Source organism: Dendrobium catenatum, unplaced genomic scaffold (genome assembly GCF_001605985.2).
Source record: "Dendrobium catenatum unplaced genomic scaffold, ASM160598v2 fragScaff_scaffold_156, whole genome shotgun sequence".
In the NCBI taxonomy this organism is placed as follows: Eukaryota; Viridiplantae; Streptophyta; class Magnoliopsida; order Asparagales; family Orchidaceae; genus Dendrobium; species Dendrobium catenatum.
In genome coordinates, this window is record NW_021318618.1 from 7598736 (window position 1) to 7623622 (window position 24887).

At 33.7% G+C, this 24887-nt stretch overlaps 1 protein-coding gene across 2 annotated transcripts in view; it reads right to left on the minus strand.

Annotated features, from left to right (window-relative positions):
* LOC110113326 (cystathionine beta-lyase, chloroplastic) overlaps positions 1-24887 on the minus strand; it is a 45532-nt gene that overhangs the window by 18214 nt on the left and 2431 nt on the right. For both annotated transcript variants that reach the window (XM_020845864.2, XM_020845865.2), the window contains exons 8-12: positions 23623-23719; positions 23465-23546; positions 10695-10812; positions 10247-10354; positions 10071-10173 (exon numbers count right to left, since the gene is read on the minus strand). In XM_020845864.2, the coding sequence (XP_020701523.1) occupies positions 10071-10173; positions 10247-10354; positions 10695-10812; positions 23465-23546; positions 23623-23719 (508 nt within the window). The remainder of the gene's footprint in view (positions 1-10070; positions 10174-10246; positions 10355-10694; positions 10813-23464; positions 23547-23622; positions 23720-24887) is intronic.

Genomic DNA, 24887 nt, shown 5'->3' on the forward strand with positions numbered 1-24887 from the left:
ATCTTCAATATCACCACACCAGAGAAAGGCGTGTATGGATCTTCGGTACCTGTTTCAAAAGAAAAGCAGATGTTTTCCCGTAGGTACAGAGCCACGTATTTATTATTAATTAATTATAATTTAAAATTAATTTAATCAATTATAATAAAGTATAATTAACATAATTAATTATACTTAAATTTAATTAACTATAACTAATTATGCTTATAATTATTATTATTATTATTATTATTATTAATTAATTTTTAATAATAATTTTTTTTTTTTAAAACTGCCCTAAAAGCTGTTCGGCAATAGGTTTTGGTCGAAGAAGCTCCCGAAAGGGATTACCTTCACAGCGGCGAGCTCCCATCGCTGGTTTTGATCCTACAAGGGAACGTCACGGGAGGAGCAAAGTCGAACGGCAACGAAGAAACCGAAGAAGCGCGCCAAAGGAAGAAAGTTACTTCACAACAAGCGAGCTCCCGTTCTTTCTTCCGATCGAAATGTCGGAACTTCCGACCTTCAGGAAAGGAAAGTTGTCAAATGAGCGAAGTCGAACAGCAGCGATGTAGCCGAAGAAGCACATGAGAGGGAGATGGTTATCTTCACTACGAGCGAGCTCCGTCGTCGATTCTAATCAAAATATCATATCTTCCTATCCGACTAGAAAGGGAAATCACAGAAAGAGAAAAGTCGCTTTGTAACGAGAGAGTTGAAACCCTCCCTCTCTCGTGTATTTAACGACGCGTGGTTATGGGACGGGCGTGGGCGACCGACGTGGACGTGCGGAGGTCATGGGCATAGGGCTTGAGCGACGTGGCTGAACAGGTATGGGATTTTGCGATCTTTTTTTTTCTGTTCGGGATCGAGAAGAATTTTTAGGGCTATTGTAAGGGCCATAGAAGAGAGGAAAAAAGAGGATTTAAAGAGAATTTTTTACTGCTTTGTATTGCAGAAAATAATATATTCATAAGTAAAAACAGCATGAATTAATTTAAATTAGACATTATCTTATTCTAAAAATTAAATCCAAGCCTTATCTCTTAACCATCCTGGTAAAGGTCACATATACAGTTCTTATGGATGTCAATTTTGATGATGCACTAATCACCTCTCAAACATAACTTAGGGCAAGCAACTCTCATGTGCCATAATAGAGGACGACCACACCACTATATCCTATGGTATTACGATCAAAGAAAGAGATGGGTCAACCATGTTTAATGAACTCGACACAATATTACAAATTCCAACTGCAAATAATTTTTTTCTTTCCTATTTTAAACTTTTCAAGAAAGAGTTCGAGTTATGAATATTCACCATTTTCTTCTATTTGACTAAGTGTCTGACATCGACCAAGGCACTTACTAAAACCCTAGTTTTAAAAGATGAAGAACAATCACTCAACCCTTTATTCCTTTATTTTAGAGAAAGAAGATCCCTCTTGTGATGGTCTTCTACTTTTTGTCTAGGTTTTATTATTCTAAGGCCATTGCCATGATACTGGTCTGACTAATATCTAAGACAGGAAAGAAGTCAAGTTTATTAGCAATTTGGTTTAGAAGGTAGGGGCGTACATCATGAGATTATGTCCCTAATTCATTGCTTATCTCCTAAAATTCAATGTAATCTTACATCATCTCTTACACATACTCAACATAATCAAAAAATCAGTCACTTGAAAAGCCCCTAGGATATTTTTTACTGATCATATTCGTTTAAATGGGAGGTACACTAAGTTAAGGAATGGTATCTTCATTTAAGTCGAGCAAAAGCTGCTTTGCATAAGTACTGTAACCATGCAAAATTAAGTATGTCTCTTATTGGTCAATCCACACATTAAGTTCCTCCACATCGCCATCCCATCATAAGTAAACTCTCCACTTTAGCTTCCACTGTAAAAGACATGGTACTTCTTCAGTGACATCCTCTCATCATCTTTCATATTATCAATATTTATCTGACAAGCACTTAATGGTGGAGGTATGAAAGCATAATTGAGAGTGTGGGTGGATCATTAGAACTCAATGTGCTCGTAAAGAATTGCCTCTTCATCCACTACATCATCATCACTATTTATTCTATTAAATATTAATCTCTCCACTAATAGGGCTAAATTATGAGAGAACTCATTTTCAACAATTATTTCATTGCTTTGTTTCTTTCATCTCTTGATGTGAATTTAAGACAACAAAATTGTATCTCATTCCTTAATACTCTCTTTTTGTTTGTACCAAACACCAAACAATAAGTGCTTTCTTTCCAACCTAAATCATAGCTAACCTCTTAACATAATGATGCAAGTCCATAAAAAAAAAATAAAATAAAATAAAAAAAGACGAACATATTTGAAACAAATTTAAGATATTTTATTGGAGGTTTACAATGAATATATTAAACAATTAAAGATACCTCAAGCATTGTTTCAAGTTGTAGATGACTTTCCTCCCTTATATGGACTTGTTTTTGTACACAAGGAACCAATTGATAGCAATCATAATTGTTGAATTCCCATTCAAATTGCCATGACAGTAATAATTCTTCTTTACTTTGGAGTAATTATGTGTTGGACAACTAGCAGCTCGTTTTTTTCCCTCCAGATTTGCTGTAACAACAAACTATAGCTTTCCTTGTCCAGACAGCAGGATGCCCTCGCAATTTTGATTTTCGAATGTTGTAATATAGCAATCAGATCGGCATTTCCCTTGTATGCAGGTCACAGTCAGCACCCACTTACAGCAGGTGGCAACAACAGCAAACATATAGAACAATCAATGGTTGTGTAACAGCTAGAGGCACCAGCTAAAGGGAGTAGGCATCAGCTTTTAGGACTGCTAGAGGTGTCGACTAGGGGAAAGGAAAAGAAAGAATTTTGGGGGATTTTTTTATTTTAACTCTATTGCAAGAAATACCCTATTTAAGGAAAAGAAAAAATTTTGGGGGAAATTTTTATTGAGCTCTATTGCAAGAGATAAATTGGATTTAACCTTACCTTCTTTTAATATAACTCTATTAAAAAATAAGCCATGTTCCAAACTAAATTAACAACACAAAAAGGAAAATTTCAATTTAAATTCAAAATACAAACTTATCATAAACAAATTCAAAATTCAAGAGTATTCATTATTCTGATGTACTTATCATCATCCAACAGTCCAACTTTTCCACATCCTAATGTTTATCAGCATGCATCCAATCAACAATCTTACAGCTGTCATCTGAAAATCAGCAACACAAGTAACTCCATCAAGATGTTAAGCTATCAAAGAAAGCTTCACCAAACACAATCCGTTCAACTTTGTCAAGGTTTAATGCCCAAATCATTAACATAGACGATCTAATTAATCAACTAACCTTATTAAAGGCATCTACTTTTCCGGCCATTTTATCCATGAGAGTTGAACTCTCTTTTCCAAGATGATCTATCATTTACAAAGAATGAAATTTCTTAGCTTGCCCCATGCTAAGAATGCAATTTAATGACTTGCCCTTACCATGTTTTTCTTTGATACCATCTCGACGAAATGAGCCAATTAAAAAGAGGGCAAATCTCAAAGTGAAGAAAAGATCCAACTTTTGTGGTTAAAAGACAATAGAACAACAAAAGCAACAATTTATCAGCTGATGATGTGAAGTGCAAAATGAGGTAGAGAAGGTGTTGGAGCAATGAAATTTTGCTTCAATGGAGGCATCTTTCCTCATCTTGCACATTTGAAGTGCTTCTTTTAGATATAGTAGCATATCAAAAGTAGGAAGATCTAGCTCAGCATGCAAAGGAGATGAAGAGATATATGATGATCCTTGTTCTTTCAAATCCAACTTTGAAGTTGAAATATCATTGAAAAGTAAGGGAACCTAATGTGTGTCATGAACCCAACACCCTTATCCAAAGTGCATCCTTATTCAATCACAAAAATGGGGGTGATGAATCCAACCCCCTCTTTCCAAGGGCACCATTGTAAATCAATCAAGTCTACATGCAAACTGAGAGTCGAGAAATTTAACGATGCACAGAACACCTTGATCCAACCGCTTATTTCCATAATAGTATCAAGTGGTGTTCAATTCATGGTTCCCGAGAGCCAACTCCTTGTCTTAACTCAATTCAACAAGAAATCATAATAATAATTTAGTGAGCAACAACTCTTTATAGCTCGCACATCAACAATTTTTGTGAACCATAACCAAGCAGTTAACAACCATCCCAACAATAATCGATATATAGGCATTCCTTATTGTCAATCCCTTGATTATTAATAAATAAACACTCTCATGTTATATCCTAGTCTATTGCAAATAGAAGGCTGGTGCGGTAAAGTTTAATGCAGGAAAGCTTCTCGGCTCTTATATTGTAACCCCAACTCCCTCTATCAGTACTCCAAGTGGCATTAAAGACAATTTGACTTCCTATAATCCTTGACCACCCCTATGAGAAGTAGGAAAGAAACCCGAAGGATAAGTAGCTTTCAAAAGTATGTCCGACAAAGGAATAAAAAAAAGATCAATCTTCACCTCTTATAGCTAGCATTCCATTATATTTACATCTTATCTCTTCTTTAGTTCACCCATTTCTCCTTCACGAGCTCCATCCTTGAAGTAATCTCGCAAATCAAAATCTAAGTCTCTCACTCATCACTAAATCAAGCATCAAAAGTAAACACTGCTATTTATGTTTAAAAGCAAACATTTATTTTCTGTAGTTTTAATATAGAGGAAGAATTTTTTTATTTTTTTTATCTTATCTTTCTCTTTAATGAGAGTATGAGACACAATGGAGTGGGAATTGAAGATGCTCACGAATTCAAATACTACAAAAGGTGATATAAAAAAAGATAAAGTAGATTTGATTTCACGAGAAAAGAATTTTCTATGCATTTTTGTTTTTTTTACAAGTAAACCTATGATGCACGGACACGGACACAGCGACACGAACACGACACGGATATGGGATACGTCGTTATTTCAAAATGTAGGACACGGGTATGGCACAGACACAATATTACAATTTTTTTATATAGTGTATAAATTTTAATATAACATCATATTAGAAATGACAAACAATAATAAATGAATGTCATAATAACTTGTCTAGCTTATAATATAAATTATTTAGTACAAAATGTCTAGTACAACCACAAAATAAGAAAATAATCATTTACTACGACATCAAGCATTCAAGCTTCAACTACTCAGTAAAGGGAATAATAGGATTAGCTTCAGAGGTTTGTATTTGGCTTTCAATATCATCATCATTGAATATCATTGCTTCCAACTCTGATTCATGAAGAGAAGGTTTTACAATCTCCAATATTCTCATAACATCAAGAGACTCAAGCTCATCTCCAGCAGTATCCCACATCTTGTTATTACATGTCATATAAAGTGGGGTCTTTCTTAATAGAAGATAAAAATTTATATACACATAAACTAAATCTTCTGCCCGTTATGAAATAATTTTGTTCCTTTTCATCGATTGAATGAATAAGTATGTGCTCCAATTTTTCTCACAACAAGAGAATGAAACTTGACCTAGAAATTTAATTGCTATTATTTGAAGTAGCGGAGTTGAAGCTCCATGAATCAACCATAACATTTTTGGATCTATTCCCAATCTATCAACTAAATATTCTTGATCATCAAAGTCCTCTAAATATCCAAGGAACTTTGCAAGTTTTATATTACTCTTTCTTCTCTCCTCCTCATTTGTGAAATAACATCTCAAATATATCTTTCTCATATTTGAAACCTCTAAATCTTTTTTGGGGCAAGACACGTTGAGGGTCTTCTTGATGTCATTCTTTACTTGAATATCATATTTTAAACCTCCAAAGAACTTGCAAGATTGTTATTACATGCAAAAGTAAATGCATTCTTATAATAAATATTCCTTACAATGTTGAAAAGAAGTCCAACCGAAAAAAACATCATTGCAGTCACCATCAAGTTACTCTTTCATTTGGATATTAAAATTCTTCTCTAACGAACTACTAGCAACTCCTTTTCTTTTCTTAGATTCAGATCATTCAAAACTAAATGAACCAACATGATCAACTCTAACGGAGGAGGAAACAGTGTGGGATGAACCATGAGTAGAGGGCAAAGGTTTCTCTTTATAAAGTACCCTTTTGATTCGTGATTCAGCTTCATTAACCTGTATGTTCAATTCTACAAACTGCGAAGTAGTAATCTTAGGATATATTTTAATATTGTGGCCACCAATCTTAAGTAGATGTGCTTTCACCCCAGAATATGATCCTTTGTAGGTGACACCATAGTAATTGCATTTGAATGATACATTTCGACCACCTTCAAAAGTCTTTCCTAACTTTGTAACATGATTCCATAAAGGCTTATTGGCATCTATAGAAGGCTCTGTTGAACCTTGGCCGGTTCCAATCCCACCACCAATAAAGCCCGTTCTACCTTTAAAAAAATGATTGAATGGAATATAAAAAGTCTTAGAATTAGGCAATCATACACACTTTTGCTAAGATCTATAAAAACCATAGGAATATCATGCTTTTCTCTCTATATTTTTCTATTAATTCTATTAAAAAAAACTAAATTCTCAATAGATATTTCGAACATCAAAATCAAATTGATTCTCTCAAACAATAAATTAGATGACCATGTTTTATGGGGATGAGCATGTGATAAAGATATCAATAATAAACTATTTGAGTGTGACAAAGATAGGACTGCTATGACATGTATGAAAAGACTAAAAATAATAAGCTGACAAATAATTATATAAGGAGAATTGTGAGAGTATTGCATTTTAAATATAAAATAGCAAAAAAAAATTAAGTACTTTAGGCATGTACAATAAAGATTACAATATGCACCAATAAGGCATACATATAAAGATCTTTCAGCCATAATCGAAATTCTTCTTATTGCATGTCACTAAAAATTGCAAACACAAGTAGGCATAAAAGTTTTCAATAATCATTACTTACTCTCAAAATAAAAAATGATTCATTCTCTAATAATCATGCAAAATATAACAAAGCTAAGTAACCCTGAAACATTGTCGGATATACCATCAGACTTTTAGCAACAAAGACTAAAAATATGGCTATTACTACATTGATGACTAGGGAATTAGGTGCAACAACATAGCTTCAAGAGCACCGAGCAAGCACAAGGAATGAAGGGCTAGGAAGGAGAAAGGAACAGAGGAGAGGAAGAGTAGAAAGAAGAAGGGGAAGGGAATATACCTGCGGGAGTGAGGTATGGTCGACCCAACAAGAGGCTCAAGGAAGTCGAGTCCAACAGCTGGAGCGGAACTCGGGTTAGGGCCCGGGATCGGAGGTCAGGCACTGGCTTCGGTTTGCTATGTGTGCTAAAGAGACGAAGGAGGAGAGAGGTTTAGCGAGTCTTCCTGTGTGAGATCGAGGGAGAGCAGAGGTGGAGAGATCAGCAAGGTCCTGCTCACGCGAGAGAGGCGTAGGATATAGGGGCTTCAGCCTAGAACGAGAATGTCAGTGTTGAGTAGTTGAGCAGGGCCTACGGTCTGCAAGCACTACAGGCGACGGGAGGAGGGAAGTTTGAAACCAGGAGGGGCTGCGGTAAACAGAGCAAGGGGGAGAAAACCCTAAGGCGTACGACAGACAGTGGGCTCGAATTGATGCATATACAATGTAGTGTTTTATTTAATTGAGTAAATATAAAAATATTAAAATTTTGTATTTTAAATTAAAGTTATCATTAAAAATTAGGACACACGTATTCATTTAAATTTAAAAATTATTTTAATCGGACACGTGTCAACCATGTCCGACATGTGTCCCAACCATGTCGGGCACATGTCCGTATACGACACGTGTCAACCACTGCATTCTCTCTTTAAGAGGTGTGTCGATGCATCATAGAAATAAACTAAAGCTTTTGCTCTTTTTTTTTCTCTTCATTGGAAAGGGGTCTCTAAGGGGTGCTAAGGTTATATTTAGATTCAATATACTAAACAATTATTAAGGTCATATGCATCAATAGTATGGCTAAAACTCAATGTTTTAAAAGGAGAAATCGGGAATTGAGGCGTTTTGTCTAAGCGAAGCAAGGCGAGGCGTAAGCCTCGAGGCGGATCGAGGCGTAAGCCTCAAAACGGTAAGAATAAGCTAATGTAAAATTATAAATAATGATAAAAAATGATAAAATATTAAGTCAATTATGAACTTGATCATTTGTTCTAAGAAAAGGAAGCAAGCAATTATTTTCATGAGGGTTTATGTATAAAATTATACTGAATATTTGTTTGATAGAAAGAATATCGTTGATGTTTATATCTGAAAAGAATTAATACCATGAGGAGCCAGCGGTTTTTGGAGAAAATTAGGGATTAATGGGATAGGAGTTAATAACAAAGGAGGGAATTTGGGGCTCTATGCATGGCCGGCCATATGAAAAATTAATGGTTGGAAATTAAAAGCAAGTGGGGCCCACTTACTAGTCTAGTAATTAAAACATTCAGTTTTCTGAGATAAAACGTTGCCAGGCTTGAAGAGTTATCAATTAGAAGGAATTTGAATTGATCATTCAAATTATATCCAATTAATATTGGGGCCAAAATCAAGGTGCTAATTTTGGAAAGAATTTATGTCCTCATGAAACCACTTGGAATTTCAATCTTTGAAATTTGAATGAGGGGAGGAGAGAAACCGGCGGCCAATCCCAAGAACTGGGCTAGGGACGGGATGGGGAAACCTGCCGGGAGCAGCTGACAGGAAGGGCCGGCGGTCAGGCCAATCCAGTGGGGGCGACGGCAAGAAAATAGGGGAGGAAGAGGGAGTCGGCGGGGTGGGGAAGAAAAGGAGGGGCTTGAAGAAAACGTAATTGCCGGATTTACTAACCTTGCACCACGCCACCGGTAGAACTCACAAAGAGATCTCCGGCGAACTCCTCTTCAAGAACTCACAAAGAGATCTTTAGAGGCTTCATGAACTCACAAAGAGAATCATAAAAATAAAATTTTCATTTATCCAAAACTAACTATTACAAGAGAATGGCCATATAAATAGGCCTCACAATGACAAAGAAAAACAAAAGACTAAAATGCCCCTTGGGCTACAATAACTACCAAATACCCATAAGGGCAAAAACGGAAAAACATAAAATAAAAATAAACTACTACATAAAATGATGAAAATCCAGATCATGATCGTGGCCGTCGATCTCCGGCATCTCCTGAAGGTACATGTGTCGAAATCGCTGCCGATGTCCCCATCACTTTCATCTTCTCTTTTCGTCCTTGTTGTTCGGCTTCGTTGCTTCACAGGAGGTGTAGAGATTGCACGCGTGGCTTCTTTGGCTCCTTCGTTGCTGTTCGACTTAGCTCCTTCGACAACTTTCACTTCCTGTCGGATCATAAGTTACGACATTTTGATCGGAAGAAACAACAGGAGTTCGCTGGCTCGCTTGCTGTGAAGGTAACTTTCTCCCTTTCGAGGCGCTATCTCTATGCGCCTCGGTGCCTCACGCCCTGAGGCGTACGCCTCCGTGGAAAAAGGCGTAAGCCTCACCCGAACATTCGAGGCTTAAGCCTTAGTTCGCTCAAGGCGTCCGCCTCGATTCGAGGCACGCCTCAAGGAGACCGCCTCAAACGCCTTTTTAATCCATGCTAAAACTACCGTACATTTGATCCCATCATGCTACGGAAGTTCAGCAAAATTCTTCACATTCCATGAATGAGATTAGGGGACCAAATTTCATTATATATAGGAAAGAAGAACAGAATGACAAAATAAACATAAAAAATAGAAAACAATACAACTGACGTATCCACATGGGAATGCTTGTAAAGAAATAAACAATTCATAATTGATCAAAACAAGTAGTAAGTACGAACGTCCATGATAAACATAATATGAATCAAGTTATCACCCTCCTAAATTCTTTTAGATCAAAAAAAGAAAGCACGAGAAATTTTGTTGAACAGCATAAATAGTAAAGCATGTGGACTAAGAAGAAACAATTAAATTTTACAATTAAGAATATATGAATCAAACATAAAGAGGTGTGTCATTTTCAGAAGAGTCGATTTGATTTCTTTTAAAAACATTAATAGGTTTAAGTGGGAAAGTTATTACCAAAACTGACGGTTATTGCAAAATATTTTGTTGCCTCTACAATATGCTTTGAAAGAGCTAATGATCCTGTCAAAAAACTAAGCACAGAACCAGCACCTTTTGCCTGCATTCATCATATGGAAGACCATTTCACAATTTTTTCATCATATAATTTAAAATGGATTATGGAAATGTACCTGGGAATAATGTAAAGAGTGACCAGGATGCTCAGGAAGCCCTGCATAATTCACCTTCTTCACCCTTGGATGAGTTGATAAGAATTCAGCAAGCTTTTGAGCGTTAGCCTGTAACAAATAACTAAAATGAGCTAGACTAAGTAAAAACTACGTGCAAGCAAGAAAATTCATCTCAATAATTGTGCAGAATAACACCAAAGATGCATTAAAAGGTCACATGTTTGAAAAATGGTTTATGCTTACAGTGAAGCTTTAGAAGTCACCAAAAGTCATAAGGATATATTTCTGAAGCCTCTATCACTAAGACTTTAACGATTATAATGTTCACAAATATTATACACCAGAAGCACAAATCACAAAAGAAAAGGAGAAACTAGCAGAAATATTAACATAATGATAATAACAACAACAATATCAATAATATTGCTTAGCAAAGGGTAAGTAGAACCTGCTGCTTCTCCACTCGTAAAACCATGGTCTTGATACCTCTTAAGCAAAGCCAGCAGTCAAATGGTGCTAAGCCAGAGCCTTCTGCATTTTGGAGGAATGCAACTTCTTTGGCCAAGCTGAAATTTCGAAAAACAGTAAAATGATTGCTGCATCAAAATTAGTTCTTCACAGATGAGAATTATAGCTCAAAAGATTTTACAAGACATGGATATAACAACGAAACTATTCAAAAAGGTATAGAAGAGTGCAGGCCTAATGTATGTTCCAGAGAAAGCCCACAGAAAAAATAAGTTGCAGAAGTAATATCAACGCCCAATAAAGGAGTTTCAATAGTTGATGAACTTAGATTTCCTTAACTATAAATATTGATGAATTTTAAAACCAAAGATTGGTCTTGCTGCAAGAGATAAAGAGTTGAAGTAGTTTGAGAGATGAAGTTTCAAATTTCATAATAACAAATAGGTTGGGCCTCAAAGACAAAGTTGATATCATCAATGAAAGCCAAGTAGTAAACAGCTAGGCTCATTTTTTTACCACCTTAGTAGAAGGGCGGACTGTTTCATTATGATTCAAAAATAGTTGGAATGTTTGTGAAACTTTCAATTAAGCACATGATGAAGCCCATTGGGCCATTCATTATTGCTGAAGATATCCCACAAAATATCGTATAGATTAGCCATTAATAGCTCCTAATAATAATTATCCCTTTCTTTATTTGTTAAGGACATTTATGTATTTTCTTTACATTAGATTTGTTTGTTTTCATTAAGGGTACGTGATATTTAACTAACTATCCAAGTAATGCTACTATAAAAAGCACTATTATCCTTCATTTAGACCTAACTATTGAACAATGCATTGTTTCTCCATTCCGTTGGAAATTTCAGCTAGCAGGGAATTTTCATTGGAATTGAAGTTATCTCCTTCCTCCGATAGCATAGGAGCCATGTGAGAGATGGGTATCAAAATCCTAAGGTAATTACATTCCATTTCCCCTTCAATAAGCCAACAATCTCTTCTTTATATTTTCTTTAGATGAAAAAGCTATACCTAGCATCTCATTGCCCCAACTTTGTTATTTAGACCACAGCTATCACACCCACATGGTACTATCTTTAATGTTTATATATCCACCCTACTGCCCTGCTAGTTCTGCCACTATTTTTAGATTGCCACATTGCAAAATGACAATAATTGGATAACAGTTGAGGGTACATTCCATTCAAAAAATTGTGTTGAATCTATACAATCCTAGAAAAGCTTGTAAAAGGAACTATATAAAAATCAGGGATTGAAAAATAAATACAAAATTAATTACAATGAAATAACCCATAGATGTTCAAATTATAGTCTGGTAGCTCACATAGAAGAATGGTGAGGTGACAGCAAGAATCCAAAGGATTCATGAGGTCGCAAAAAGGAGGTTGTTGTGGTTCCAGAAGGGTGGAGAAGGCAGTGGGGAAGTTGTTGTGGATCCTGGAAAGCAGAGATAGAGGTGAAGAAGGTGTTGCAACTCCATGAGGGGGTGGAAGTCTGGGTCACTATAACATTCCCACTCAAGCAAATAAAAATATATTATGGATTCCAAACTTACCTAATAATTTTTAAAGATTACCATTGATAATCCTTCAGCAAGAATATCTGCAAGTTATTCACCTATAATTTTATATGAAGTACAGATTATACCATTATTAAGCTCTTTTTCTTTATAAAATCTTTTTCAACTTTATTTGTAATATACAATCATGCTTCATGAAATTATATGTAATATTGATAGGTAAATTATTATCATAAAAAAACCTCATAGGACTTTTTCACTAAAACTTTAAATCTTCTAAAACGATGATTCTTAGCCATAGTAATTTCCATATTTCCAATGTCATAAATCTAAATTTGGTTGTTATGCTAAATTTTACGATCAAATTTTATTTCTTACTGCTCCAATCACAAGGTTGGCTCCTAAAGATGTGCAATAATCTAAAGTTGACTTCTTGTCAACTATAAAACACACATAATCTGCATTTGCATTTGCTTGAAGAGTCAAATCCTCTCCTTTTTAGAATAGAATTCTTTTATCCAAGGTTTCCTTCAAATATTATAGAATTTTATATTTCTACCAAATAAGTGATTATTTAGATCGTGTATGAATTGGTTCAAAAAATTGACATCATAAGCAATGTCAAATCTAGCATCGTGATAAGTAGATAAAACTTCTCATTAAGTCTTTGATATGAGGTTTTTTCTACTGCTATGTCTTCTAAGAAGCATCTCTAAATTTATAATTAAAATCCATAGAAGCACCTCCAAATTTATAATTAAATTTCATAGATTCCTCAACATACTTGCATCCCAACTTACATATATCTTTCAATAGGTGCATTATTTTTATTTTGTTTTGATATAAAGATTTTATGTTGAGAGCATGCATCTTCAACAATAAAGAAATATTTTAATTTGCATAATTCTTTGAAAAATATTTGGAGTAATCTTTTCTTTAAGTTCTGTATTCTTTCCACATCAATACCTATCTTGATAATGTCACAACAAGCTAGTTCGGTTGAGACTCTCCCTAAAATCAACTGCTTTGCAAATAATAAATGGTGCACTTAACTTTGTTTATATCACATGTTGAGCACTAGTACCTTGGCAAACCTTCCAAACTAAGCCCTTGGAGATTATTTCAACCCATACAAACCTTTTTTTATCTTATGCAATTTTTTTGTTTTGATATTTCTTCCAAAGAATAAATAGTAATATATATGAAGGTACCATTAAGACTTTCTTCAAAAAGGGGGAAAATACATTTAAACCATTTTTCAATGGAAGAATAACCAATGAGGACGCATTTAATCACCTATAGATCACATTTTTCTCTTTTTATGAATGTGTACGAACAAAGAAAATACTCTCAAATATTTTGAGAACAAAGTTTTTTTGAGTTATTAGAGGGAAATAATTTGGCAAGACTTTGTGGAACTCTTGAACCTAAGAACCATTGTACGTAATTGATTTTTTATGAACAAACATTAGAATAGATTCCCCAATATTGAGTTGGAATATACTTTCAAAGGAGAGCCCTTATGGAAGCAAGTAGGTAGGTAACTGTTATTTCGTCACCAACTTCATTTTGTTGGGATGACTACAACGAACATGCAATATTCATTGATTTTTTTTTGGAAGTATGAGGAGAAAGAATGGTTAAAATAGTCTTTAGCATTATAGGATTCAATTCTTTTAATTTCAACTCGGAATTGTTTGTTTAACCATGCTGTAAAAAGTGGAAAAGATGGTGTTCACATCACTTTTGTCTTTTAGAAAAAATATCCAAAACATATGGGTACAATCATAAAAGATACAAACCACCAAACATAAAAATATGAGGTGTAGAGGATGATCCATAGATGTCAATTCGAATGAGAAAAAAGAATAAGAGTTCTTATGTTACTTGATGAAAAGCTAGTAAGTTAGTGTTTTGCCTGTTCACAAACATCAAATGAAATTATTAATTATTTTTTTTAATAAATTAGTAAACAAAATTTTGAGAATAATAAATGACCAATGACGAAGTCATAAGTGTTGAAACAAAATCTTATATTTATTGGACCTAAGGATTTTTTAAATAATAGATAAAATCAAAGGTTGCATGAAACTTTCTTTGGTAAATAATTTAAATACATAGGGGGCATTAAGGAGTATAAGGAATTTGTTTATACGAAACCTCATTGACAGCCAATAATTATCAAGGATCCATCGACAATTATTAATTATCATTTCTAGGAAAAAAAAGTATAAATTAAGCTTGTAAAAGGAGTTGATCATAGTAGCATGTAGCTATCTAATAAATAATCAAAGAAACCAAAGACTTCAAAACTGGCATCTTTAAGATTACAAAAACATGAGAAACAAGTAAACCTGAGAATGCCAGAATACAAGTAGCTGTGGTAGGTAATTTTTTCCACATGATGCAATCAAGTTATTCAACTTTTCCATTTCTTCTTCATAACACTGATGAGGACATCCGGCCATGAAAAGTTTATCAGAGCAAGGGCCGGAGATCTATGGCTATGATCAGATACTCTATTTCTAAGCATTTATTTGTATATGATTTATTATGTTTAATTTTCCATTTTTACCCTCACTTGAGGGAGTAAGCTTATGTGACCCCAAGGGGCACTTTTGACATTTAATGTTTTATTGCATTTTGACTATTTATAGGCCTCACCTCCACCTTGGGAGGGATGATGATTATTATGAATGAAAATTTTCATATTTTGTGTCTAGGTGTGTTTGAGAGCCTTCAGAGTTCTTGTGAGAGCTTATGTGAAGTCCCTAGGGGAGGGCAAAGCAAGACCCGTCAGCCGCAGAAAGCATTTGGGCTCAGTTTATCTCCGCCCCCACCCCCAATGAGCTTGCCACCGCCGTCATCTCGTCCTGAAGCTCCAACTGATCCCCTCATTTCTCCTCCTAGCCTTGACCATACACAACCTCTCCTTTCCCCCCTCTTCATAGCCACCGACCACCTCCTTGTTTCCATGGCCGAAACCATCATGACCCCTTCCCTTTCCCCCCCAAAATTTCAAATTGATCCTCTAACATTTTCCTTAATTAGCCTAGCGTTAATTTCCAAAAAGAAAATTGAAATTCAAATTTGAAATATCCTAAAACTTTGAAATCCTTTCCCAAATTGTTGGGTTATATTTGGAAATATATCCCAATCAATAAATTTGAGTATTAATTAGAGTTCCCAATTAATTCTCCTTGCAAAATTAGCCTAGTGTTAAATTTAAAAAATCTGAAATTCAAATTCGAAACCTCCTAAAGTCTTGAATCCTTTCTCAAATTGTTGGGTTATATTTGGAAAGATATCACAATCAATCAATTTGAATATTAATTGGAGATCCCAATTAATTTCTCTAAAATTGTTGGGCTATGTTTGGAAGGATATCCCCATCAGCAAATTTGAATATTGATTGGAAATCTAAACTAATTCCTCTTTCATTAACTAGTAAGCTATAGTTGACAACTCCACTAAGGCCCCAAATCAGCCCCCTAATCATTTAGTTGTTGTCCAGAATTTCTGGAGAATGTAAAGTGATGTTCGGGCTTGCAAGAGGGTTTGCATTATTGTCTTTTCCACATAGGCAGCCAAACAACTTCACGTGAGCATGTTATTAATTAATCTGTTATTTAATGGTCCTCCCATTAGCATGTGATTGTTTTTCGTAAACTTGATTGCCCCTTTGCATGCGAAAGTCATTGCTTAAGTTCACGGTGAGTTAATAAATTGTTAAGCTCTGCTCAAGAATGCATAATTTCCAAATCAACAACAGTTGCATAAATAGTTCGACATCAAAAACTCAACAAAGAATTATGTAGTGTTACATTCTCTCGTGTATATATATGTATATCTATGCTCTTTTGTTCAATGTTATGTTGACCAATATACGTGTAAAACTCAAAAAAATGTCGATCATAAGCGTCGTACGCATGCCAATGCACTACGTCGAAATTAGGCAAATTTTTAAAGTTGACGGAAATTGACGCAAACAATTTTATAAAATTCTACGTGAAATTTAAAGTGATTTAGCATAAAAAAGTTATGGTTAATATTAGCATAAAATATTTTGTTGTCTCTACAATATGCTTTTAAAGAATATTAATAACAATATTTTTTAGAGTAAGATTTTAGATCTTAAGATTTTGTCTGTGCATGAGGATGCTAATGTTATTAGGGAAAAAGTGGCTAGTGATATTAAAATATTACAAAAGATGTGCTTGGAGTATCAAAGGGAAAATTTTCTAATAGTAAAAATAGTTGGTGATGAAATCCAAATGTGTAAGAAAAGATTAAAAATAAGAAAATTCATTATAAAAATTAGTTTAATTTTAAAAAACTTTGATAATTCGGAAAGATATAAAGAGGCTCTAAGAAAATTCATTATAAAAATTAGTTTAATTTTAAAAAACTTTGATAATTGGGAAAGATATAAAGAGGCTCGTAAGGAATCTAAGAAAGCAATATGCAATGAAAAGACCTTAGCTTTTAGTGATTTATATAATAGATTAAATACCAGTGGCGGAGCCAGAAAATATATTTAGGGGGGGCTAAATTATTATTTTTATTTTCCTTCAAATTTTTACATCCGGACTTGGGATCAAAATAGTCAGTTTTAAAAATGATAAAACTTTGATGATGAATTAATTTATATTTTTCTTCACAAAATGACTTCCAATCATCAAATCACTTGATTACTGCTAGAACGAGTTCAATATATTAACTAAATACATGATATTAAAAATTTCATTGCACAAAAACAAATCATAAAATCTCTTTAAGATCGAATCAATACAGGATTAAGCTAATATAAACCTAGAAAAAAAATGTAAATGAATAGGAAATTAAATTGGGAGTGCTTTAAATGAACGGTCGATCTTAAATCTCTTGATTGTGGACTGTTTATTAGACATTTAAATGTCTTAGTGAGATCAGAATTCAATGATCTTGGGCTCGTTGGAATCGTCTTGTCTAGCGCCTCAATTCGACTATAAGCATGTCATGTTTGGGAAACCTTTGGTAATCCAAATTATGTTTAACATTCTAAAATATGCTTTGAGTCATTGATTTAGAGTCAGTTGGATTCGGATTGAGTCGAATTTGGTGTCGTTGGGTTCGCATTTTCGAGACGTCAGTTTGATTGTAAGTTTGCTGAAATCGGAGTTCATATGATCTCTGATTTAATTTTTGAAGTTTCCAAATTGATTTTATCTCTATAATCCCTATATATATATATATATATATATATATATATATATATTATAATATATATATATTATATATATATATATATATATATATATATATTCATTTTTTGGGCGGACGTGCCCCCCTCGCCTCCGCCAATGTTAGATACTAAGGAGGAGAAAGATATATGTTATAAGTTAGCTAAACAAAGAGATAGGAGTATAAGGATTTAGTTCAAGTGACAGTGTATAAAAGATGAAAATCAAAAAAAATACTTTCTTAGAATATAATATTCAACAAAAGATTGAATGCGATATTTTGCTAAACTTTTTAATGAAGATTGTAAAAATAAGATTGACTGTAGTACTTTAGCCCCCAAAAATGAAAATAAAAATATTCGATTTTTATTAGGCAATATTAATAAAACTGAAGTTAGAAAGGCTTAAAAAAAATTAAAGGGTGAAAAAGCTGTTGGACCTATGATATATTCCAATTAGAGGTATGAAATGTCTTAGGAGATGAAGGAATTCTTTAGCTTACTAAACTTTTTAATACGATTCAAAGACTAAAAAGATGTCAGATTGAGTGGAGAATGAGTGTGTTAATTTCCTATTTTTAAGAATAAGGTGATGCACAAGATTATTGCGAATTATAGAGGAATAAGTAATGTCATACTTTAAAACTATGTGAGCAGCAGTTATGGACAATAAGGTTGTGGTGTGATACTAATGTTTCTCAAAATCAATTTGGATTCATGCCGGCTAGGTCGACTATAGAAGTCATATATTTATTAAGAGGTTTGATGGAGAAATATAGAGAAAATAAGGATGATCTACATATGATATTTATTGATTTAGAAAAAGCATATGATAAAGTTCCAAGAGAAGTGCTATGGAGAGTTCTTGAAAAGAAAGGAGTCAATAATGCTTATATTCAAATCATTAAAGATATGTATGCAGGAGCTATTACTTGTGTTCAATTACAAGGTGGATTGACCAAGTATTTCCCTATTTCGGTTGGGTTACATCAAGGATCGGCCTTAAGCCCATATCTTTTTGCTTTAGTCATGGATGTTCTCACTAGACATTTGCAAGAGGATGTACCTTGGTGTATGTTTTTGCTGATGATATTCTTCTTGTTGATAAGACTAGAGAGGGAGTTGAAGGTAAACTTGAATTATGGAGGTCAACCTTAGAGTCTAAAGGTTTTCGCTTGAGTAGATCTAAAACGGAATATATGGAGTGTAATTTTAGTAGTAATAGACCTAGTGAGGGGATTGTGACTTTGGGCGATCAAGTTATTAATAAGAGTACACATTATAGATATATGGAATCTATTGTTCAAAGTGATGGTGATATAGATGGGGATATTATCAGCAGAATTCAAGTTGGATGGTTGAAGTGGAGAAATGCATCGAACTTATTGTGTGATGGAAAAGTACCCCTCAAACTTAAGGGAAAATTCTACAAGATGGTGGTGAGGGCTGCAATGATTTATGGTGCTGAATGTTGGCCATCAAAAGAGAGTATAATACTAAGTTAAGTGTGGCAGAGATGAGGATGCTCAGGTGGATGAGTGGTTTTACCCTTAGAGATAGGATACGAAATGAGCACATATGTGAAAAGATTGGAGTAGCTCCAATAGAATATAAGATTAGAGAGAGTCTCCTTAGATGGTTTAGTCATATAAAACGGCGACCTTCCGATGACTCGATTAGGAAAGTAGAGGTATTAGATATGACTTCTGTAAAGAAAGGTAGAGGCAGACCTAAAAAGACATGGTTAAAAAATATTAGGAATGACCTTCCATTATTATATTTAAACGATAATTTGACTTTTAATAGGACAAAATGGAGAAAAATGATTCATGTAGTCGACCCCACCTAGTGGGATAAAAGCTTGATTTTGTTGTTGTTGTTGCTGCATAGTATTGTTATCAGCTTCATTAACCAATATTGCATATTTTCACACTCATATTTTTCAAAGATTGAACTAAATATAACATTTTTATAGCCTATAAGCAAGCAAATTCAAAGCCCATCTCACATGTTTGAAGCTTTGAAATCAAATAAGTATATTGCTTAAATAAATGATTTTGATATTTGAGGTTATCAAAATAAAATAGAATAATAAGCATATAAAATAAAGTAAAATATTACTATATATGTAGGCATTTTAATGAAACTTGTGACTCAATATTCTTCAAACTTACTTGTTATATCATGAAGATATATTATTAGGATTGATGGAGGAATTTTGATAAATTTGCATGTAAAGTATATTGAGATGATCAAGCCCATGTTTACCCAAATTACATACAAGTTGCTGCTATTAAAAGTTAAAAATTGAAAAATACACCTTGCCCTTATAGATATTTTCCTTCATTCCTAGCCTCAGGCTTTGTTTCAGCTACTTAGCATTTTCCCTGAGCTTATAATATAAATAAAAAAGCAAGTTAATCAAAATCGATCGACAAAAGGAAGAAGAAGAAAATTGTTACCTAAGTGATGACCCTTGACTTAGAAGGAATTAAATAAGTCGACTATCAAAGGATACGACGAAGCACACGGGATCTCTTAATTCTGTTAGCAACGAATAGATGAAGATGAGCGTAATCACACAAACGAACAAGAAGCTGCGAAATAAAGGAATACGAGGGACGAACGACAGCTGTATTCGTGTGAATGAATGCGGAATCCCGTGCGGAATCATGGAATTGATTGCGTTCGTGAGGCTTCGGGGCTTCGGATCAACAACTAATAACCTAAAATTCATTATTATATTATTTAAAAATTAAAATTATATAAGTATTTAAAAAATATTATTACATTAAGAAAATTTAAAAAAAAAAATTGCACACATCATGCGCCATGTGCTTACATGGCACAAATGGCACACGTCAGCTTGATCCTGTACGCCACACCATGCAGCTAGCATCTTGGGTGCGTCGCACTAAGCTGTGTGCCATGGAGCACGCCATTATGCGCCATTGACAAGTGTGTTTGCTAGGGTTCATTACTTGTGGACCTCAACTAGAGTAGTCTTTCATTCGAAATTCTTAATGTTGGCATCTTTTGATATTCTAAGGCCATGCCATCAATAAGGTTGTTAGTGATCATGATTCCAATCTCCCTCCACAATTCAAGTAATGGAAATGACTTTGTTTTTTATCGATAGTTCCTTTTTTACAAGAAGTTGTACCCTTATAATGTCAAACTCAACATTTAATCTACAAAGAAAACCGCAATCATCTTGCCATAAGCTTTGTATTAGGTTGAGATATTATGTGATGGGTTATCTTTTTTAATGTGTGAAAGAGATCTTGGTCTTAACTTCATAGATTTGTGTGGCATCACAAACTTTGGAATACATTTGATTTACTGTATACCATATTTTCTTTGTTGAATGGAAGAACAAATATGAATTACTTATCTCTAGAAACATAAAGTTTTTTTAAACTGGACATCACCAAGAAGTCTTGGTCATCCCAAACTTTAAACGTGCAATCTCCTTGCAAAAGTTCAATTTAAAGTAAATGGCCAACCTTTTTCTCTTTTTGCTTCAACAACATATGAACCAATTAGGACAACTTTGGACAGTTATTTTCATTCAATCGGTATATTAAAAGAATGTTCTGTAACATTTAGCTGAATTCAAATTGCACCCTCAGTCTCAAGGGAACCTGAAACCATGGGAATATGAGCAATATTGTTGTTTTGATATCAATGCGTTCACGAGATAATAAAAAGAACATAAACTGAAATGATCTTGTTTCAAAAATCAGAAAGAAAAGAATGAGCAAAAAACACTTGGGAAAAATTTTAATAAATCTCTAATACCATTACAAGAATTAGAGACTAATTGAAAGTAAGTTTCATTCAAAAATTTAAGCAAATTTATACAATCATAAGAAAGCTTCCAAAAGAAAATATACAAAAATTAAGTATTAAAAATACCTACAAAACTAATGACAATAGGAACACAGATATTTTCTTAATAGAGTTGGATACCTCGCATGGATTAGTGAGGTGGCAGCAAGGATGACATGGATCAAGAGGGTGGTGGAAGTGTAAAAGCTGGCACAGGTCGAGGGCGGAGATGGAGGAGAAGGTGTTGCAGTTCAAGGAGGGGGTGGAGTAGGTGGAAGTCAAAGATGTCACGCAAAACTACAATTTATGTTGCTGATTTTGACCTTTCCATTCTATCTCACTGCTAATTTCACCATAAAATACTTCTCCACACCATCTTCAATTCAGCTTTTGTAGCAAATACAAGGATTTGTGCCCAATCATTCTAAATTTTGAAATTAGAAGTCTAGACCTCCTCTACAAAATTCTCCTTGTCATCCATTTGAAATCATGGTTTTAAACTTTGATTTATCTTCATAACTAAAATCCCTCCACCATCCCATTAGGTTGACTGCAATAAACTAAGAAAATAAAATGAGCATTATCCAAAGACTTAATTTTGAATTAGAAAAGTTTTAAAAAGTAAATTTTATAATTTAAAATTCAGTTCAAATTTGTCAAATGCACTATTATCTCCCCTTATAAGAAAGCAAATCAATCCCATACAATTATCTCGTTCTATCCTCACACTTTTTAAACCAATCGCAATGTTGCCTTTCAACATGTACCACTTCCACCCATCAGAACTCAAAGAAAGACAAACCCAATTGAATCCAATGGGTCTCCTAGTGTTTAGCCATAAATCAGTTTATATCATATCCTTTCTAATAGTTAACGCATTCATTTCTATTAATCAAGCCTCTAGACCTCACAATATTATTATAAAGCTTAGTAATTCTTATATGCTTGGTTTTCCTTATAAAATTCATAATAATCCTACTTCCAAGATAAAATATCTGTCATATCTGAAACAATAAGTCTGATATCACACTCATATATTTCTTTAGCTCAAGTGAATGCTTTCAGATGCCTATGCTTGTCTTCCCATCAATCTCTAGTCAAGACAAGATTAATTCGATAGTGTATGATGAAATTACTAATGAGCCATCTAGCATTCATCGATTCTACTTTGTTAAGCAGACATTCATCATCTAATAACACATAAACGATGCATGAAGTGTTTGTTCAATTTTATGCTACCCTTCTTGAAAGAGTGTTACAATTTAGACTCTCTAGTTGAAAAGTTCTACTCACCGCAAGAGAGTTATTAGAACCCACAAGTCATTCATTGTTCTCATAAAAAGGTTTTAAACATGTTTAGGCCTTAGGGGTTGTTGGCTCATATTATAACTGATGTAATGTTATGTTATTTGTAATAAATAATGTTTGGTTTGATGTTATCTCTTATATTACAGTATTAGTAGCAAAGATTGAAATAATCTAATTTAAGGAAAAAAATCTTAATCAACATTAATTATTTTAAATCATATTATTATATTTAATTAAAATAGCAATAAACCAAAATAGTTATTATAATTTAAAGATAACATAATTACCTAAATAAAGTGTTATGTAAATAACATTGAATCAAATAAATTATTAGTATTTTTCTTTATATAAATAGCCCATTAATCATAAATTTAGACCAAGCTTTTCATGATTTCAATCTTTCATCTTTCCCTCCTAGCTTGTCACCAATAGCTTGATGCAAAACTTACTCTTAGAAAACTGTGTGAGACAATCGGTTCCGGTTGGCTAAGGTAATATAAAATTCATTTCAATTCCTTCTTGTTTTCCCCTTCTACAAGCCCCAAACCCCACCTGTTCTCACTTCCACCCATCTGTTGCACTCAATAGATCAAATCCAAGTCATTCCACAGCCCAGTTTGTCAGAAAAACTGGACATTAACTCATTTAGTTGAATGGCATATATCCATGACTACACTTCTAATTCAAGCAAAAGACTAATATTTTACTGATTGCTTTTCAGATGTGTCGGCGGACCGAGCCAATCTCTAGAGTAAAATATCAGCATATTCCGAGCATTATCTTTGTACCATCCTAACATAAAAAAAGCTAATCAACTACGAATCTATAAAAGGAAAAGAAAATTTTCAACCTTTCTCCCTTCACAGCAAGGATACCTGCCATGACATCACTGTGACCTGATATAAACTTAGTAGCCGAGTGCATCACAATATCTGCAATAAGACAAAGAAACCATCATTATTACTTACATAAAAGCAGGAAGCCTTCCTATTAAAAAAAATAAGGAACCTGCGCCAAGTTTTAGCGGCTGAGACAAAACTGGAGACATGATACTATTATCCACCAAAACAAGAGCTCCATGTGAATGAGCAATCTCTGATATTTTCTGTGTATTAGAAGAATAAAGGAAAATAATGAAGCGTTATTGAAAAATATATAAATCATATTTATGGCATAAGGAAATGACTAAATTATGGGAAAGACAGTCAAAAGGTATCTTTATTGGCAAATGAATACATCCTTTGGAGCGGAAAAAAAAACAAAAAAGGTTACACATCCAGCAGCATGACAAAACAAGGCTATGTACGCTAAAGTCATGCATTGCCAGAGAACACCATTAATATAATCAGATTGAATGACACTAAGAATCACTGAGATGTACTATGCATCACTCAGTTATTCAATCAAAAATACACAAAGCAATTAAATACTACGCATTAATTAATATAACTGTAAACATGCTCAAGAACTTTGCTTTGCAATGGAACTTGTCCAAACTCTGAAAATTGCAGTTATTGATAATATTTTTGAAGTTTCCAGATTAAAAAACCAATCACAAAGAAAACCAAATTACAAGAACAATAAGAACTTGCAAAAAAAACAAAAATAACCAAGAGGAAGTTGATGCAAAACAAATGATGAAGAAAATGGCCAATATATGTGTTGATTAAATTTTTAGAGGTTTGAAAATTAAAATGCCAACATAAGAATAACAGGGTAAATGCATTCTTTTCAACCAATGAGAATCTTCCAAGAAAAAAAAAATTGCTTCCTACACCAAAATTTTGTATAATGATCCTCTTCTCCGATTCAATTCTGCATGGTAGTGAAGTTCAAGTTTGTATTGAACCATGCACAAAACAGTTATTGATATGGCATTTTTGAAAGAGTAAGCAATAGTAATTTACTAGTTTTGAAGTGCAAAGTGTTGAAACATGTCATTCTTCCTTTAAATGCACGAAGAAGAATCTAAAAAAAGCATGTCAAATGAAACATAGAATTGGCATTAGTGAAAAAACGTGGAAGCAGAATTCACACGCAAGTACTAAAACCATATGCGTTTTTCTAATAAAGAGAAAAGAAAAAAGGTGAGGAGGATATCATGGAATGATAAAGTTAAGAGAGCATTTTGTGCTGCTAAAAGATATTATAGCAACCATGTCTTTAATGTGCATAAAAATTTAAAAAAAAATCACTTTAATAAGTGTTAATAAAGTATATGACACTTGACATTAGCTAGGGTATTTCAATTTTGTTTTTGGCATGCGCACAAC